At 41.2% G+C, this 20,028-nt stretch overlaps 1 protein-coding gene and 1 long non-coding RNA gene across 11 annotated transcripts in view; one reads left to right on the top strand and one right to left on the bottom strand.

Annotated features, from left to right (window-relative positions):
- Positions 1-1,350: 1,350 nt before the first annotated feature.
- LOC120885320 (uncharacterized) lies at positions 1,351-12,032 on the bottom strand. The gene is made up of 3 exons (XR_005727854.2): positions 11,411-12,032; positions 6,804-7,050; positions 1,351-1,743 (listed from the first exon to the last, which is right to left on the bottom strand). It is a non-coding gene; the product is annotated as an uncharacterized LOC120885320 (long non-coding RNA).
- Positions 12,033-13,083: 1,051 nt separating this feature from the next.
- Neto1 (neuropilin and tolloid like 1) overlaps positions 13,084-20,028 on the top strand; it is a 109,618-nt gene continuing 102,673 nt past the window's right edge. For 2 of the 10 annotated variants that reach the window (XM_078029886.1, XM_078029888.1), the window contains exons 1-3: positions 15,611-15,713; positions 16,048-16,101; positions 16,342-16,479. In XM_078029886.1, the coding sequence (XP_077886012.1) occupies positions 15,662-15,713; positions 16,048-16,101; positions 16,342-16,479 (244 nt within the window). In that variant the 5' untranslated portion in view covers positions 15,611-15,661. Of the gene's footprint in view, positions 14,068-15,608; positions 15,714-16,047; positions 16,102-16,341; positions 16,480-20,028 lie in introns of those variants that run through there. The other 8 variants (XM_078029882.1, XM_078029883.1, XM_040272110.2 and 5 more) reach the window with 7 other exon arrangements.

The following is a 20,028-nucleotide window of genomic DNA, read 5'->3' on the forward strand; positions in this document are numbered from 1 at the left end:
ATCTTTCCTCATTGATAACATGATACCTACGCTAAGAGACAGGACTTGTGTTGGGATGAAATATCAAAAGCTGCTGCAGACACGGGTTTTTAATGAGCAGATATCTTTTCTTTAATATTACTTTTGACTTTTCCATCATCACACTGAATATACTAATTGTAGAAAATTTAGAAAAACAGTAGGGCAAATAAAAGATTCATAGCATCAACCAATTTGGGATTCACCTTTTTTCCTGCTTTTCTGTTCTTTCTTTCTGCCACTAGAACTAAAAGACATTTTCAGATTCAAAGGTGCATGTTGAGAGCCTGCATTATAAATGCAATTGAAAAAGTCCCAAGAGTCACCACTGAGGGAAAATGAAGCTTTAGGAATCCGCACCATCATCATCATCAACGACAGGGATGAGGACTGTAGTAGGTAAAGTCACCTCTCTGAGGGGACAGTGGCCAGCAGAGGATCATATACCTAGAAGAATTTTTCAATGTACAGGTGAGAGTAGAGTAAATAATTTTCAAAAATAAAACTTATCAAGAATGTGCATATCCTGTGAACATCTTTTCTAAAATCTGATAGATACCAAGTTTTGCAATTTAGAAAAAAAGCTAACATTAATTTATCTATAATTTGATGAAAATAATTTTTTTATTGAAAAAGAGTACACCAATGACTTTTATGATATATAATTGATCAAGAATTGCAATCCCCCATTTAGGGTACTTTATTAAGCCATTCTAATCATTAAAATATCTTTGCTCCATTTTATCATTCTAAAGTGATTGGCTATATATTTTTAAACAAGGCTATCAATTTTAAATGGCTATCAATTAAGAAATTCATAAAATTTCAAAAGTTATGGAAACATAATCAAATAAGAGATCTTCCTTGAAAACTGGCGTCTTGACAAACTCTTCTAAAAAGCAAATATGTCCTGAGCTCTCTGCCCCGGACCTCTCTTGAAGCATATTGCAATCCATTTGGTTTATTTCAGGATAAATCAAGACAGGAAAAATAATTTGATCTGTACTTGACTCCACTTATTTAATATATTCTATTTCATTTGATAATTTGCAAGATCCTGTGTGTGTGTGTGTGTGTGTGTCCTAGTTCTTTATCAAATGAAGTTTTCCACAGCAAAGAACAGTCAAACCTGATTTCATGCCATTTCTCTTTCTCTGATATCCTCTTAAGTCTTCTTGGAAAAGATTGCTTGAGAAAGCTACTGACAAATTCACATTCCACAGAGCAATCGGGAAACTGAAAATTTTCTCTCCAATTAAATATGTGCCATTATATAAATTAACTGACAGCACACACACAGTAAAACTGATGCTGAATTTTATTAAGAATGATAATTTTAGGAGGAATTGATAAATTTTAGGCTTTCAGGTAGTTCTAAAATATAGAACATAGAAATAATAATCATTAAATCATTTTATTAACAATACAAAAGCTGAATAAGTTTGAGTGTTTCACATAATGTCTATTTTCAAGATATCTCAGTAGCTTATTAAAGTAAATCAGAATTCAAGGTATACCAATGGTGCATTTTTATTGACTAAGCAAAATGCTCACATTGTATTTTAGTAATGATTTTAAAAGCTATATTTCATCTTGCATTTCTTTTCTCCAAGTTATGCTTGCTGTGACAGACTTTAATTTTGTATTCAATATTGCAGAAGAGCAGATTTTCTCTCCAAGCACCTCTCTCCATATGTATGCAGTTACAAGTCCTGAGTTGTGTGCCTAAAATTAAAGAATATGAGTCAAAGGTATATACTAAGAATATTTTATAAAAAATTCGTATTGCTAAGGGTAACAAGAACAATGTGTTCCATCTTGAAAATACAAGTTTTATAAAGAAAAAAAATAATTTCAAAAAAATGGATAGGAACATACTTAAAACTAAATTGTAGACAAAAATAAGATAGTATATTTTGATCAAGTCTTTCATTATCTCTCTACCTATCTACCTATCTCCCATCATTATTCATCTATTGTCTTTTTCTAATGTAGGAACATTAGTAGAGAGCAATACTTTAATTCTTTGCAGAGGTGGCATGTCCTGTGGTACTATTGCCATGTTAGTTGGCCCTGGCTCTGTGGTTGTGTAGGGAGATTTACACTAGCTCCATACATTGGCTATTTGTGGATCAGCCTGACCTTCTCTCTCACTCCCTTGCAATCTACTCTGTTTATCAATATAGAATCTTTTTGAAAAGTAAAACAAAAACACACACAGGAAGAGACTTTCTTGTATAAGTGTTCTGTTTTTCCTTGGAGAACAGTGTCATTTGAAAAATAACTAGGCAGAAATAAAATAAAATAATATCTACTCACTAAGGCAATTGTCATATTTATTCAGATAATATATTATTTACTCTAAAGACAGTCAAACTAGTGATATACATTTATCACTAGTTTGACTGTCTTTCTACCTTCTTGGGAATCATCCCAACTTGATTGAGGCTCTAAAGCTGTAACAACTATCACAGTATTCCCATTTTAAGAGTTAAGACAAGTTCCCAGATTGAATGTAAGGAGTCTGGTAGGGTCCCCACAGTAGCCATATGAATTTCACAAGAACTATCTCATTCGTATTAGAAAATAAAATTGTCTCGTGGGTCAAAGGAGACACCGGCACAAACACAGTAGGCAGTGTGCTCAGTGTGAGATGCAGGGCAGGTGCCTCACTCTCATGCTTTCAAATTTGCTCCAATAGATGGCAATGATCATCAGGAGAGACAACAGGATCACCTGTGACTTAAACTCCATTGCTTGTGTCCCTTCACTAATTACAGACCAGTGACGAGGTTCAAGGCTCAGCATGTCTCTACTGGGAAGTCCTAATGACATGAAGGACAGTTATCTTCAGCCAGACCTTGGAATCCAAGGCTGGGATAGCAGGGTACTGGGAACAAAATATAAAAATCAACAAGGTTTTTCATAGGAGACAATATTTCTGTGACTTGAAATTTGATGATTGATGCTTACTTAAGTAATAAGAAAATAATAATAAAATACAAATCAACTCCTGGAGGTCTTCTTGAAGCTTCAGAAAGAAAACAATGGCTCACAATGAATCATAGAGAAATCCTGAATTTGAGGTTTGTAGCTCCCTCCAGACCCACTCTCAGGTAGGCTAATGAGCTGTTTCCTCAGAAACATGACATTCCATACTATTTTTCTTTATTTTTTTCCAGATGCCTTCTAGGAAAGAGTTTCAATTTTGTTCATTCCAAAACACTCGTTGTTTTTTAATGTGTATTTCAACAGCAATCATCATTATACCTGATATTTCTAATGTATTTTACATCTGTATCAGTTAAAATATTGCTATGAAATAAATTAATGCAAAACACAGTGACTTAAAATAATGATAAATTTCTTGGTTTCGATTTTTGGGATAAGCAACTGGACCTCAGATCAGCTGGGTCAAGTTCTGGATGCTGGCACCTGAAGTCACTTGCTCCCCAGCAGTGCTTGGTGTCTCTTCTAGTACTGCACAGTTTGAGGTTTTCTCACTGAGATGCTCCACAGGGAGCTGGCTGCTTGAGGGGGATTCTGCTGACATGACTCACCCATGGCCATGGCCGGGTCATCATCTTCCAACAGGCTGTGCCAGAGTCCTCAAATAGCAATGCAAATCTTCTTCCCCCATTGGTAAGCCTTGGCCAAGTCTGTACCTGCTTTATGTTTGCCAAAGTGAGCCCCAGGGCTGAGCACAGATTTAGGTGGTGAGGTGTAACTCCAAGACATTAGGAGGAGCCTCAAGGTCATATTTTAAAGGATCCTTTAGACATGGAGGATAGAATTGTGGTGACCATGTTTGAGAAAGTTTTACTGCACATTGTAAGTTCTTCAGGTTTCTGATAAATTCCCAGTGTGGTGAGTGGTTTGTATTGAGTCTGTGTGAGTATTATGCATGGTGTTCCTGTCAGCCTATTTGCACAACTGTTAAATAGTTTGTCAGTCTCTTGGGATTGGCAGCTGTCTTGGATGTGATCCTTATATAAAAAACAAAAACAAAACAAAAACAACAACAACAAAAAAAAACACAAACCCCAAGTGTTACCTTCGTCTTTCCCACTTGCATGTCAGGGGTGAGGGTTTGGAGTGTGCCTCAAGGATGCAAAACCTCTGTTTTCTTCTTGATTTAGTCAGTCCCTGTACCCAAACTCACCAGATCCTTGTCCCAAGTTCTAGGGCTTCCAACTTCCTTTGGACTTTCTCAGCCCATGAAGAACAGGATGGGGAAGAATGCAAGGCTGACAAGTACTTCCCACTATTGCAACTGCTCTGCACCATGGCCTCCCTGCTGTCCCCTGATACTGCATTCAGCTGTCGCTCACCCTCATGCTTCTAGCCCAGGGGCAGCAATGGGACATGAGTAGCAAAGTATGTTTTTCAAGGATGGGTTTAAAAATACCTCAAAATCCTCATGCCCTCCGGCACTGTGACCATGTCCTTCTAATATTAAAATACAGATTCTGTTTCATTCCCTTGAATCTGAGTGGGACGTATGACTGTATCAATCAGCTGAATATGACAGATCTTGTGCCATCTTCAGGAGCGCTCGTCCACTGGCCTTGCAGCTTCTGCTTCCTGTTCCTAGCAAGTCAGAGCCACTAGAAGAAGTGTGGCTAAGCCAGCACTCCCACGTAATGAGAAGCCACGCCATCTAGGGGACCCCAGAGGAGGAGACATCATTATGAGGAGTGGGAGAGCAGCAGATGAAGCAGCAGGCAGAGAAAGCGGGCACACCATGCCAGTCATTTGGGTGGGGCAGTTCTCCTGGAAGGTGGCCCTTTGCTCTGGTCCCTCCAGCTGACAGCATGTGGGGCAGAAAGAAGCCACCCTTCCACTGGTGACTAGTTGAAGACAAATCCTTGCAGCTGTTCGTTACATAGTAGTATGTGTGCTCCTGGAACATAATGGTACTCAGAAGGGCAAAGATGTCACTGTGGTAGAAAACTAAAGAAAGTGGCATTGGTTTGGGGACTCAGCCAGAAAAGATGTCTTAAGGGACCTAAAGGTGACAGTGGGAGCAGAAAAGAGAGTGCAAATGTGACCAGGATGCGAAGTGACGTGTGCTGTAGAGGAAAGGAAAGGGTAATAAAACTGCCATCCACAGTGATGTGGAAAAAAGAAACACACTTGATAATGTAGTGAATACGACTAAAAAGCTCTAGAGCATGGATGCTCAGATATTTCTTTTAGTTGTATATGATAAGGTGCAACTAGGCAGAGAATAACTAAAGATGAAGCTGATCAGCTTCCAGGCAGAATATAGGGCAGAAGTGAGCATCTGGATCTAAAACTTGCCATTTTCAGTATTTTCAGAAGGCAAAATACTCTCAAGACTAAGAAACAGATTCAAACTATAAATCATATTTGGGAAATGACCAGTGAAACTGGGCTTCAGATTTTCAACTAAAAGAACGTGCATTGGGCTGGGGTTGTGGCTCAGTGGCAGAGCGCTTGCCTCGCACATGTGAGGCACTGGGTTCGATCCTCAGCACCACATTAAAAAAAAAATGAATAAACAAAATAAAGATATTGCATCCATCTAAAATTTTAAAAAAGATTTAAAAAGATAAAAAATAAAAGAACATGCATTAAAAATTCAGGAACACACACACACACACACACACACACACACACACACACTAATCTTAAGGCAAACCTTGAAAGCCCTTAAAAGGAGAATAGGGTGAGTGACATTCTTGTTGGCATTTTCCCACTGCTTCTAGTTTTATTCCAAGACAGAAAGGGCACTATCTTAAATAAGTTGTGGATGTGATTTGCTTCTAAAGACAGGAACCCAATCTATAGGAAACCCCCCAAATTTGGGGGAAAGCTGTAATGGAAGAAGCATCAAAGTAGGATATGATGGCATTTTTACAAAGCTGTCTTTCAGAAATTCTGTGCTGATAGCACTTAGCCCTCTCCATATAAACAAATGTTCATTCATGGCAGTACACACTCTCCAGTACACACTCTCGTGTACCCCAGTACACACTCTCCTCTGCTGCCAAAGAGTCTCTCTATATAAAGCTCATATCTATAGATATGCCTACAGCTATAGTACTACTTATACTCCTTTCAATATTCATGTCTAAATTATATTTACATTTATTTATTATCAAGCCAATTTTTAAGTGTTAATTCAATAATGCATCAGATAGATACATAAGGCTGGAGAACTTGGTATACCTCATGGGCAAGATCAATAATGAATAATAATACTAATGCATTTCTACTTTCTATTTACTAAGAGATATCTGGTACCTTGCTGTTTTTCACAATGTACTTGTCATTTTCTTTTGTTGTTCTTTGAATTGCTGCTTTCGAATTAACTCTGATGGACACTCATTACATCCAGCAATGATCTGGAGGTTTATACACTTTGGAATAAAATCTTCAAACTGAACAGCAACTTTTTTATCCCCCAGTAAGTCACAAGGTCTGGGCTTCTACCAGCTGTTACAAATTAAGTGCCTTGTTTTGGCATCAGCTCCTTCATTTTTAAAATTATAAGATTGAGGATTACTAATGAAATGCATATGGAGGACAGGCAAATAAGCCTACCTCATTTTAACTATGTTCTATGTCCTAAATGGTGAAAATTATCGTCATACAATGTAAATAGAGACGTAAAACCGCACCTTCATACAAATGAAAGGGCAAAATGGCAGTGGTATGGATATTTCTGCCTTGGCAGCAGGGAATAGGTGAGAATGGAGGATACTGAGGTGAACTAACCATTGCTTGTTCTGTTTAAATTAGCTGCTGGCATTCAGTACCTTTGGTTAACTGTAGGCCAATCAAGAATTCTGAGGGAAGCAGAGATTATCCAGAATTGAACTCAATAAAAGACATTACTCAAAAGCATCCTCTTGTATTCTTTGGCTCAAAAGAACTCTGCTATACTTTCCCGTTGTAAATTAAAATAATTTTAACGTATTCACTTCTGATCTTCATTCAGATATGAACCCAGTTCTCGTATCCTGACCTCTGTTCTTGGGATTTTTCATATCTCCATTTTATTATCTACAAGAAGAAAACAAAAATATTCTTTAAAGTATTTGAATTTGTATCCCATGCATGTATAAATTATTCTCCCTTTAATTCCTGTCACTTTCACTGACAGAGACCTAGGCTGCTTGGAGGACTGTGTTGAGACAGCCCTCAGAGGCTCTTGGAAGGTATGGTTTTTCTGTCCTTTCCAACAACGCATTATTTCATTTCATCCCATTAGAAGGCATCATTTTAGATGGAATGCAATTGTGACAGCAGTCATGAGTTGTAGATAGCCTAGTAATAACTATAATAAATCCTTCTAGGTCCCAGAGAAGTGTATTGAGAAAAGAGCTGTGAATGTCAATTAGAAAATTGTTTTAAAGACTATTATTTCAATGGATAATTTACTTAAAACATAACGATATTTTCCCTTGTTTTTTGAAACTATCATAATCCTAGCTGCTTGGCAAAACTTCTATCACATTACCACTTTTTAAAATTGCATTATTTTGTAGCTTGGGCTACCTTAAAATTAGGAAGAGGGCTAAACAGAGCTATTTCATATATATCCTATTTCTTTCCTTCTTTCTCTCCTTTTTGTGTTTCTTTCGTAAAAGTCGATGAAAATATTTTAGGACATTTCCTTATGTCATATCAATTATAAGAGAATGGACATTCAAAGAAAGAATAATGGCTTTGTTATTACCTTTTTAAAAGCATTATTTTCATTCATCACTTACTTTCATACAACAAAACATATTTCTGTCTTCCAAATGATTTCTTGAGTCAGAGGTGAGTCATGTCCCACTGTAACTTCCAGAGTTCTTGTCAACAAGAAAATCTTGGCTTTTATTATTCTCCTTATCCACATAAGAACAAATCAAAGCAGCATTAAATGTCCCAAGTAGTGATAGTTGGTAAATTTATGGGATATTATTAATTCATATTATTAAGGGTAAAAAAAACACCCAACCCATAAGTTATAGTCACATATTGAATTAGCAACCTTAAGTAATATTTAGTCTGTATTCATTAATGGCTATTTTGGCACAGAATGTGTAGATTTACTCTGTAGTTTAACTTATGTTTTCTAAGTATGGTTAAATCTGTTTGTCACCTAGGATAGAAACTTGTTTTTTCCACAAAGTGGTAGTGAATGGATGTTGTGATTTGATACTGTACCTAAACAGAGATTTTATACTTTAAACCTTAGGATATGTCCTCATAATTCTTTCTGTGGTTTATTCTGATTTATAAATTGCAAATTGTTAATCTTGTTATTACGAAAATATTTTGATGCCATTTTATAAGCCTGTCAAAAATCAATCAAAATGAAAATATTTCCAAAATCTAAGCATAGGTAGTAGATAGTAGAATTATTTTCTCTCCCTGTGTCTCCCCAAATTGAGGCAAAAATTCATTGTCTTGGGAGCACAGTGTCACATGTGAAACAACCTAGGTAACAACTCTGTATCAGAAGCTGCCAGTTAATATTGGAAGATCAAGGACATACTGTGAAAGTTCTTTTCCGCAAAGGGATGATATTATTGTGCTTTTAATTCTCTATGTAAGTACTTCTAAAAAAATTTTTTATATTTCTCTAGTAGTGATCGTAAAATATCATCTTTGGTTTAATTGTAAGATTTCACAGATTTTGACACATCTTCTATTTTGTGAAGGCTTCTCATCTGTCAGGATACACCTACAGATGGTTGAAAAGAAATTGTTTATCAATATTCCTGAAAACCAGCTTCATCTTTAAGTATTGCACATAAGTTTCAAGAACACTACACTATTTGGCAGAAAATTATTTAGAAATACATTTTTGAAAACCTAATATTATGGCTTGTATGTTGATGAGTTAATAAAACAGGAAAAAAACAAACCTCTACACTGCATAACTGTGAAAAGAAATGAAAATGTTATTTAGAAATAAAAAATATTAGCATAATGTGGTTGTGTACGAAGCACTATTTCATTTCACTGTTTTGTAACATCTTCTCTTTTAGCAAAAGAAAGGCGATAGCAAAGATGTAGCAGTGCTGCAGGAAGGCATCCAGTCTGCAGGAGCTTCTATGTCTCCTACAGAGAGTTGCAAGCGCAGAGTCAAGAAGTCATGTATTTGAACTGAAGCAGTGAGTGTCTCCACCAGTGGACCCAGGGTTTTAGAAATCTGTCTTACCTGTCATTTTTTTAATTATGCTCTTGTTTTTATTTTTATTTTTAATGTTTTTATTAATTCATCATAATTACACATAATTTTGGGGTTCATTTTGACATAATTATACATGCATGGAATATAATTTGCTCCAACTCAGTCCCCAGTATCTCTCCCCCTTCCTTCACCTCTTCTCTCCCTATTCCCTTCTCCTACTCTACTTGTCTTCCTTATATTTATTTATAGTTTTTAAAATAGTGCTTTGCAGATGTACATCAAGGTGAAATTCATTGTGTTATATTCATATATGTACATAGAATAATTTGGTCCTTTTCACCCCACTAATCCTTTCCTTTCCGCCCCTCCTCTCTCCCCATCAATCCCCTTCTTTTGATCCAGTAATCTCCCTTCTATTTTCATGGAATTTCTCCTTCCTGCCTTTACCCCCTTGTTTTGGTCTAGCTTCCACATATACAACAGTCAATCCTTGACTTTCTGGGCCTGGCTTATTTCACTTAAGATGATGTTCTCCAGTGCCATCCGTTTACCAGCAAATGCCATAATTTCATTCTTCTTTATGGCTGAGTAAAACTTCACCATGTAGCCAATTGTTTTCTCTGATAATCAGATGCCGACCACAGTGGGGTGAGAGGATAGGGAAGAATGAAGGTACTTTGGTTTGTGCAGAGGGGAGTGAAGGGAGGAGTTGGGCTGCGGGGATGGGAAGGAAAGTAGAATGGGACAGACATTATTACTCTCTACACATGTGTGATTACACTACTGGAGTGACTCTGCACCATGTACAGCCAGAGGAATGAGAAGTTGCACTCCATTTGTGTACACTAAGTCAAAATGCATTTTACTGTAAAATAAATAAATAAGTTTTTAAAAATTGCCTTTGAGAAGAATGCCTTAGATGAATGGATCAAGAAAATGTGGTATCTATACAGTATGACGTTTTACTCAGCTGGTCATTGTTTTGAAGTTGCAAGCCAGGAGGAAACCAATGACCCTTAATTGGGGCCAAGAAGTTTGAATTCTGCATTATCTTTCATGGTAGTCACTATTTTAATTCTAACTTAGGGGAACCAAAGGAGGTGCCCTCCTTTCCTTAGCGAAATTTTCCCACATTGTTTTCTCTTAGAAAGAAAAATCTTTTGGGGCCTATTAGAGAGGTAGGATTACTCAGCAAGAGGAGATTCTGGAACTCAAGAATGAGATGGCCATTTGCCAAGCAAGTAGCAGGTAGCGGAGGGTTAAAAGGATTTGTGCATGTGTGATGAAGAAAAGGAAAAGGGATCATCAAGGGAAAAGGTGCACCTGCAGCCTGGGAGGACCAGGGGAGAAGGGCAAAACCCTCTGCTTGTGCTATGCCTCAGCTCCTGGTGATGGAGTCCCTTAGTGTACCTCTTTGCTGAATGGGGTCCAGAAGGTCTACACTCAGGCCTTCAGCATGGAGGCCAAGGAGGCAGTGAAACTCCTCAGACCCAGGCACTGCACAGGTAGGAGAGTACTGGCACTCAGGACCAGAGAGACTACTGTATGAGAATTTGACTTCAAACAGAAGCATGGTCAAGGTTTACAGTCCTTTCCTGGATTTCCATCCTGAGTTACAGGATTCCCCTTGTGCTGCAAGGACCACCCCTCCAGCAAAATTTGTCACGGCCACTTCCAGTGTTGGGTTACAGCATCTATGTCTTGAGAAACTGATCTAAGAAAAGAGGAAGGAAGGGGTGGGGGATTCAGCCTAAATCCAAGTTTTCATTCCTCAACTGTGATTGAGAAATGCAGTAAATTTCCTTAAAATCCTTTAAAATGTTGCCACGGTTCCTTTGAAGAGTTTAATCATTTTCGAAGGAAGGCATATTTTGGATATGAAAAATAATGACCTTCCATTCCTACGAAAGATTCAATATTCAGCTATCATCTCGCGTCTCTGGCAATTTTACAAGAGCCCCACCCCTCTCCTCCAGAGGTGACCCGGATCCAAGCGACACTGCCCAGGCATTCTGTGTCAGTTATTCATACCTCTTCAGCTGTCCTGGACAGACTGATGGGTTTTGTTTCCACCGGGTGGGGCGGGGGGTTCTCCCTCAACTCCACTCCCACGGTGGCTCCCCACTCCCCTCCCCTGCCCTGGCTCCGGAATCTTACTGGTCACTGGGCTCCAGCGGACCACACCTTATTTTCCCCTCCATCCTTTTACAAGTGCATATGTGGGCAGATACTTACCCGCTTTTCATCCATCCTCTTGCCCCTTTCCCTTTTCTTGAGCTTGTAGCTCCCCTCCCAGGCCTCGGGTTCAGGTGGAGTTGGCACTCTAAGGGCGCGCACCGTCTCCCCCGCTCATCATCATCACCATCACCATCACCATCATCAGCATCATCATCGTTATCTCTCCCTTCCTCCGCCCCCTCCTTGACTCCCGCTCTCAAGCTCTCTCTCTAGCTCGCTGTCTTTCTCCGTTCCCTCCCTTCCACATCTGCCAGCCTTTCCTCAAATGGATGGACACCCGCTCCACTTGCTCACTTTACCCCACCATTAAGGAGTTGCAGCTTCCTGGAGATCGAGGAACCAACAACAGCTTGGTAGCTGGAGTCTTGAAGGTTGCGTTCGGATCTCAGGAATCCCCTCTGGATTTGGGGGTCATCTCATTATCCCTCATCCCAACGTATTGGCAGGAGACCTCCACCTTCTCTCAGCGCTGTGATGGGGAAAATGTGGGCAGGAGCGCGGCGAGCACCCACACCCCGCCCATGCCCACGCACCCACGTGGGCGTCCCAGGGCCGCAGCAGCAGCAGGTGCAGGGAAGTGAAGGCCAGGAGCCAGGCAACAGCGCCCCAGCCTCAAGCGCTCTCCAGTTCCTCTTAAGACCTTCCCCCCCCCTCTTTCCTTAGCCTTTTAGGGCGACCCCTGTCTTCACAGCACGGAGTCGGTGGGCTACCGGCCCCCTTTATCTTTCCCCACCCCCAGCTGCTCATCGCCATCATCCCAGACCCGAGCGCAGTTGGGGCTGTGAAACCCGAGGCTCAGGGTCGGGGGATGAGCGCCCTGGAGGTCCGGGCCACAAGGGCAGTAGCAGAGCTTTGACTGCCTCTGTGAGCTTGAGGTCCGGCCCGCACAACAGTGCTCCGCGTGGGTAGAGTCCGCAGAGGCCCGGGAGGGCGGGACGCATGTGGGAGGGGAGGAGGTGCTGCTGCAGCGTCCTGGGAGGGACTCCCCACACTCGCGGCGCTGCCTCGTGTTTACTGTTATTTGGTATTCATTTATTCTCTTTTTACAAGCTGGGGCTCTTCCGGTGCTGTTTCTTCCCAACTCCTTTCAGAGTTTAACGCACCAGGAGCGCTGATGTTCTTGTGTGTTGGGGTTGGGTGGGGGCATCCATGTTTATCTGGGGATGGTTTTAAACATTTTGAATAGGGGAAAGATAAAAGGCAAGAGCTTGCCTCTTTGTAGGGGCAACTTGACGGGGGCAGCCTTGGTAGCTGGCCCAGTGACTTACGGGGAAACTTTCACAGCTTTCCCATTCCTCTGGAGCCCAAGTCTCATCTCCCAGACCAACCGGTGTAGACGGTGAAGTCTTTACCCACTGTAGAGGTGAGAAGGCTAGAGCGGTCCCACTTCCCTTAGAGAGACGGAATCCAAGGGGTGGGAGAAAAACGCACCACAATTTCTAACCCTTAAAAAGTGGAAAACCGAGCCCCAAAGGTGATTTTCACTTGATGGCCCCTCCCCCTTCCACGCCATGTATCCATCACCCAGATACAGCTGGGGATTTGCCCGCGCCTTTCTCGCCCCTTCTACCCAGACTAGAAGAGTGACTGATCCCAGTCTGGGCTTCACCCCCTCCCTCCTCCCTCCCTCCCCCCGCACCCCCCCATCCAAAGAGCTGTGATGTCCTTGCTGTCGCCGCCGCCGCCGCCTCATTCCGCCGCGCACCAGCCCTGGGGGCGCCGGCTGCGCGGAGCTGCCCAATTTCACCCCTGTCTCGGGCTTCCTGGAGGGTCCTGTAGCGCAGGGCAATGACTAAGGCGCCCACTTGGTAACTCTGCCATCTTCCTGCTCCTTTCTCTTCCCTCCCCGCCCCGCCCCCTTTAGCCACCCCCGTTCCCCTCCACCACCCTCGAGCCCTCCTCCCAGACGCCCACCCACCCGCTCCTCTTTCCGCAAGATCGCAGAGGTGGCGCGGAGCCCGGCAAGCCGATGACGGACCCCTTCCTCCAGTCTTCAATGCCTCAGCGGAAGATCCCCCAGGGCTGGAGAGAGGACTGCTGCTGGACATCCTCCCTGGGAGGCTGCTCCGACCTGCTGCTCGGGGTGTATGAGACTGGGGACTGAGCGAGCCCCAGTCGCCGCCGCCGCCCGCTCCGTCGCTGCCGTCGGTCGGGACCGGCCCCCGCCTCGCTCCGCCCGCCGCCCGGCCCCAGCCCGGTCCCGGCTCCGGGCGCCCCGGGGCTCGCCCCGCGCCCGCCGCCGCCCGCGCGCCGACTGCCCGCCGCGTCCTTCTGACAGTTGCGGCGGTGGCGATGATGCAAAGGAGGAGGGTGCTGCCGGCGGCGGTGCTGATGGTGGCGATCCGCGCCCGGGTGTGATGCGAGCGTCATGGTGGGGATGCTGGCTTCGCGGCGGTGAGAGCGAGCGAGAGCGAGAGCCAGCCAGGGGCGGAAGACGGACTGTTGGGATCTGGCTGCTGTGTGGGCTCCATCTCTTTCTGGCGTCTCTCGCGCGCTTTCCCCCCTGTATTTTGTTCTTGGCTTGCATATTTAACATCTCCGGACTCCATCCTCCCCCCACCACTGAAGTCTTCCCGTCTCTAAATGGAATTAGTGGAGATCGGAGCCTCTGGTGTAAGGAACAGACATGATCTATGGACGCAGTTTGTTTCACAGTGAGTACCTTTCCCGCCGCTCGGCCGGCTCCCCGTGCCATTCCTCCCCTCCCCTCCTCCCCGCCAAACGCGCAGGGGAAAAGCCCAGCCACCGCGCTCCGCTCCAGCTGGACCCCGCAGTCCCAGTGAGTCTTGGGGCAGATGTAAACTTTCTGTATTGCAGCATCATAGAGCCGGGAGTGGGGGCGGCGCACAGTCAGGCCAGGAAAGACAGGCTCTCCTAGGGCAGGAACCTCGGGGTCCAGAACCTCCGGGGTGCAGTTCAGAGAAGGGCACGTGCGCAGCGGCTGCAGCCCCGGAGAGAGCGCAGGTGGAAATAGCCAGGGAGCAGGGTTTATACTTGATGGGACCAGAAGAAATACTCCTCTGCCTGGGGCTTCCGCAGCCCAGACTCCCAGTCCCATGGGCAATCTAAGGCTCTGGAACCCAAGGCTTGGGGCGAATGCCAACTTCCACTCTCTTCTGTCCAGTAGACCTAACGCTGCTTTAGAGAGTGGTGAAGCATGCAGTGTGGGGTGGGAGGAAGTGGAGGAAAATGGCATCAAAAGTCGTTAGGCAGGAGGCAAGGTAAAATATGTGGTGGCAATTTCACATTATAAAGCAGGGATATTAGAGTGTTAATCCTGTGCCACGCAGTTAAGACTAGCTTTTCCCTTTCAAACATAGTATGCGTTCAATAGTGTGATTCCATGAAAACACCGAAAGCAGAGTAAGGAAAATACCAGATGTACACCCTGAAATTGTGGATAGTTGCCTCTGTAGTGTGTGTGTGTGTGTGTGTGTGTGTGTGTGTGTGTGTGTGTGTGTATGCAGAATCATGGCGAACTAAGGTGACTTTTGCGACTTAAATACACAAAACAATGAACACGACAAAAGCAACCACCAATGTTTTTATACAGAGTAAAGATGATCTCGTTAGAATATAAAGTAATACAGTTGACACCTTCTTGAATATTATATCAGGGCCCAGATGATTTTCTTGGATTAATATTCAGGCATAAATTCCTAAGCTCCTGTACTGAATTTTATTTTAGGATATTATTATGAATTATACTCTTTCTCCCTAAATTCATTTTAAGTGGAAATATGAGCATGTAGACCTTTTATCTAATTCAGCATCAAAATAAATAAAAAGAAATTAGTAAAGAAAAATTAGAAGTTGTGACTACTAGATGGCTTTAATATCTTGTAAGTTTTAGGGTTTTTTTTTAAACATTGAGCAAATCAAGAGTATAGAAGCAAATCAAGAGTATAGAAGTTTGGGTTATAATACTATTGCAGATTTACAGTTAAATTACAGACCAGTGTCTCTGATCCAGAACAAATGACTTAATAAAATACACAGATAATAAATTTCATAGCCCCCAAAAGTGCTTGGGACAGGGATACTTGGTGATTCTGTACATTTTTTGTGAGACCTTTTTATAATACTGCTTAATACCTCCAATCCACACTCATCTGTTTGGCTTGATCTTCCTCCCTCCTTGCCCATTGGATTAAGGAAGTGTTTATGTTCTAGAATGCAGCCACATTGGCAGTGTGTTAAGATCAACCATGGAACTCTTCCTCTTGTTTGTCTCTTTTCTCCTTTTACATGCTGTCCCTGTCTCTTCCCTTAGACATGCTAGCAAAACCCTTCAAAAAGGGTAATTTAATAACAGCCTAGATCTTGAAATCTCACTATAACTTGTGTGATAATAGTGGAATATAATGTTACCTCTTAATATTGAAATATGCTCTGGCCTTAGGAGCTTGGGTCTCATCCATTCTAAGTATGCATTACTTCCTTTAGGTATTCCCAAGTTTTTCCTCTGCACATTCTAAATTGGTTTTTGCAAGTTCTGAATCAACTGATAACAGTTAATAATATAAAACTCTCTACTTTGGTATTCTTTTATCTTTAATTGTTGTTTTATGCTCTTATGAGATTTGGTCATTTCAGAGTATATGATCTCTTTCTATTTTCTCTTTCTGTTGCAGTTGCAGCAAGTTTAATCATCCTCCATTTGTCTGGGGCAACCAAGAAAGGAACAGGTATGTTTCCTTGAAAAAATGCTAGTGGAAGAACTCTAGTTATTTGCATTTTCCTGTATTCCCCATTCTCTTAATATTCCAGAATATCTGAACATTTTATAGTGTGTATAATTGATTGGTTTTAGCTAAGAGAGCATTTCAAAATTAATTTGCTAATGGATATTATAAGAATGTCCTCTCTATTTTTAGTATTATAAAAACTGGATGATGGCTTTATTTATTTATTTATTTATTTAACAGAAAAACAAACCACCTCAGAAACACAGAAGTCAGTGCAGTGTGGAACGTGGACAAAACATGCAGAGGGAGGTGTCTTCACCTCTCCCAACTACCCCAGCAAGTACCCCCCGGACCGAGAATGCATCTATATCATAGAAGGTAAGGACAGGGCCAGAGCCGGGGAGCACAAACACAGAACCTGGCCTTCTCTGGGTTTTGGATGGGCAATATGCACATAGACATTACAAAAATTGATTTTGTAGATGGTAGAAATAAATATCTCTGAGTGAAGCAACTGCAAATCTGGAATAAGGCTAATTACTGAAGTTATTAGCAGTGGGTTATGAACAAGCAAATTCTGTTAAATAAAAACAAGTTAACAATCTAAGAGCCTATTTTCAGCTGATTGAATTGGTTTAGAATTCCAAAGTAACAGACTGGATTGTAGTTGGTGTAGTGTTACCTAATGTGTAATATTTTTGAAAAACTGGTATTTTTTTAAGTTAATAGTTATTAGAATGACCTATGCATTCATTATTTTCTTATTTGAGGCATAAAACAACACAAATATATTGAAGTCAAAGATGTATTTATACTCATGTTTTATAAACACTAATCTGAATGGCAATTACCTTATTTTGTGCTACCAATTGACATTACATTTTTAAGTGAAAGTCAGAGTTTTAATTTATGAAGATTTCTTTCACTAGCTTGGAGGATAAATAGTACTAAAAAAAGAGACTCACCTCTCTTTGAACTTATTCCATTTCTGCTAACTTTGAGACACTTCTGTGTTAAATATAACTTTTAAAAATATATGAATATTTTATCTAGTGATAAAGTTCATCAATACTTTAAATATCAGTGCCAAAACAGGTAAGACTTATGATACCCCTGCACACACATAGACATGCACAGAGGAAGCTAATTTAGTGAAAAAGGCATATGTGCTTAGCATCAGCATCCAGGTTTAAACTAGGGAGATGCTCATTTGATTGATGTTTCAAAAGAAAAAGGCTCCTGCTTAACTGACTTCAGAATCATTATTTAGATACTATTCTTGCACTCAGGGATGTAGCTCAGTAGTAGTACACCTGTCTAGCCTTCATGAGGCCCTGGGTTCAATCTTCCTTAGCATTGGGAAGGAAAAAAAAAGATGGAAGAAGTAGAATGATTATTTTTTTATTGTAATTTTGAGTTTAGAATATTTTTCTTCCCCTTTCCATGCTTAAAGTAGAACTTTTACCAAATAAGTGGCATCCTACACAAAGGAAAAACAATAAACTCTGATATTAAAGGAATAAAACAAAAAATCTGAGATCTGACAGTTTTGATTGATAGACAAGGAAATTGAATTATGGAGGTTCTGGCCTGGAAATAGTTGTTCTTTTTGTCAAATTACTACCACATATCTATGAACTACCTATGCTACAAATAACATAGATTACAAATTTTGAAGAACTCATCAATACATACATAATAAGAAATATTTTTCTTGTCCTTATTTTACTAATTAAGAAACTAAAGCAGAGAGAGGTTAAATATCCTATGTAATTCACAGAATGATAATTATTTTTGAAACAATATTATTTTAAAATAATAAATAAATTATTAAAAAAATAAAATCACCTTATAATCTCTTATCTCAAAAATTAATTCAGAAACAAATCTTTGCATGTTAATTAATTGCATTTTCATGTTTATTATTGTTTAAAAATAAAAAAAAACATTGCTAACCTTGATCTTAATACTATGTACAAATTCTCATTCACTTGTAGTTATGTCAAGAACAAAGCTAAGTGAAGAAATGGATACAACCTATTTAACTATTAATATTGCTTCTATCCCAGTAACTCAAGAGGTTGAGGCAAGAGGACTACAAGTTAAAGGCCGCAAGGCCAGCCTGGGTCACAAGGCCAGCCTTGTTTCTTAATGAGACCCTGCCTCAAAATTAAAAAATAATAATAAAAATAAAAATAAATTCAAGATGTAGAGAATTTGCCATGTTCAGGACCCTGAGTTCAACTCCTCTAGTACCTAAACTCTTTCTGAAACATGTTGCATATTATTTAAATAACACTGAACAGCTGCTATTCTAGGTAGAGTATAGAGAGCATTGAAGAATGTCATGCTATTTGCAATAAGATGCTTGCAGTGTGGCCTGAGCACTAAACTCCTTTCACTTAGCAATCTAATAGGGCTAAGAGATTGGTACACAAGATGGTTGGAAGAGGAAGATGAAAGAAAAGCCTGTCAGGAAGAATGCCAAAAACTTTCACTTTTAAGAATATTCAGGAGGTAATCATTCTATACAACATATGCCAATATTCAGAGGTGTGGCAGGTTGGGAGCTCCTTGTGTTCCTGTGAGGGACAGAGACAAAAGAGACCAGAAGAACCTGAATTCCATCTGTCACACTAAGGAAGCTGGACTTTGAGTTGAGACAACAGGTACCATGGAATAATTTATGTAGAAAAGTGATGAACTGAGATTTTTGAAGAAGGAGAAACTAAGAAACTGCTGTAAAGGACCAAGCAAATCCTAGTGAAAACTTGGAACTAAAGAAAGGAACTGGTGATGGAAGAAAGAGAAATATTTAGGAAACAGGATCATGAATGGGTATGGGGTGTGAAAATAGAGAATAGAGAATCCCAGGACCATTCCAAGACACTTTGCTTGGTGATGTATTAGGAAGAGTGTCATGCCAGACAAGAAATGTAGGTGGAAAAGAGAAAAAATAATGTGCTCCATTTTGGCATTTGTGGAGATGCCTTAAGAAGAGATTGGATATATGTATCTTGAGCTCAGTGGAAAGATCTCTGCTGGCAAAGCCTATTTATAGGACACAAGCAAAAAGATTGTTACTGAACTTAGCGATGTGAATAAAATCACCCAAAATATTTGAAGCTTTATGTTTCGACTCCTATAAAATCTGACGATGGCAGGGCCCTGCCTGTGACTCCTGACTCGGCTGGTCTCAAGTGGAGCCCAAGGGTCCTCTGGGGAACACCGGTGGCATCCAGGGCGCTGGCCTGAAATGAGAGTAGAGAAGATGTGGGGTGGTCTTCTGGACATAACAGGGAGGGCACAGGCAGGCAGAGAGAAACCTGGGGGTGGCAAGAGTATCAGGTGAAGGACCTCACGGGGCTGGTGAAGGCGGAGTTTCAAGCAACAAGGAGTCAGTTGCCAGGGAGCCATTTGATACAGCAAGGGACATAAGGTAAAGGCGGAAGGGTATCCTGCAGGAACCAATTAAGAGTGGCCACGGATTTAGGATGTGCTCTCCTTTTGACACCAAGGGTGAGAGACAGTGCATGCAAGAGTAAGGGACCATGTATCTGTGGACAGTGGGATCCGAAAAGTGGAAGACAGGCACTTGCTTGCTGCCGCTCGCACATGCTCTCTCTCTCTTTCTTTCTTTTTCTTTGTCTTTTCTTCTATTAATGGGAAAAATACAACTTCAATTCTAAAACTAATAGCCTATTCTGCAGAAGTAGAGGTATTTTTTTTTTCTTTATGGGGCACTGGGGATTGAACCCAGGGCCTCCCACATGCTAGGCAAGTGCTCTAATCATTGAGCTCCACCCTCAGCCTTTAGTTAATTTTCAACTTAGAGAAAGAATCTCACTATGTTGCCCAGGCTCGCTTTGAAATTGCAATTCTCTTGCCTCAGCCTCCCAAGTAACTGGGAATATTTAAAATACAAGA

This window comes from Ictidomys tridecemlineatus, chromosome 13, assembly GCF_052094955.1.
Source record: "Ictidomys tridecemlineatus isolate mIctTri1 chromosome 13, mIctTri1.hap1, whole genome shotgun sequence".
Classification (NCBI taxonomy): domain Eukaryota; kingdom Metazoa; phylum Chordata; class Mammalia; order Rodentia; family Sciuridae; genus Ictidomys; species Ictidomys tridecemlineatus.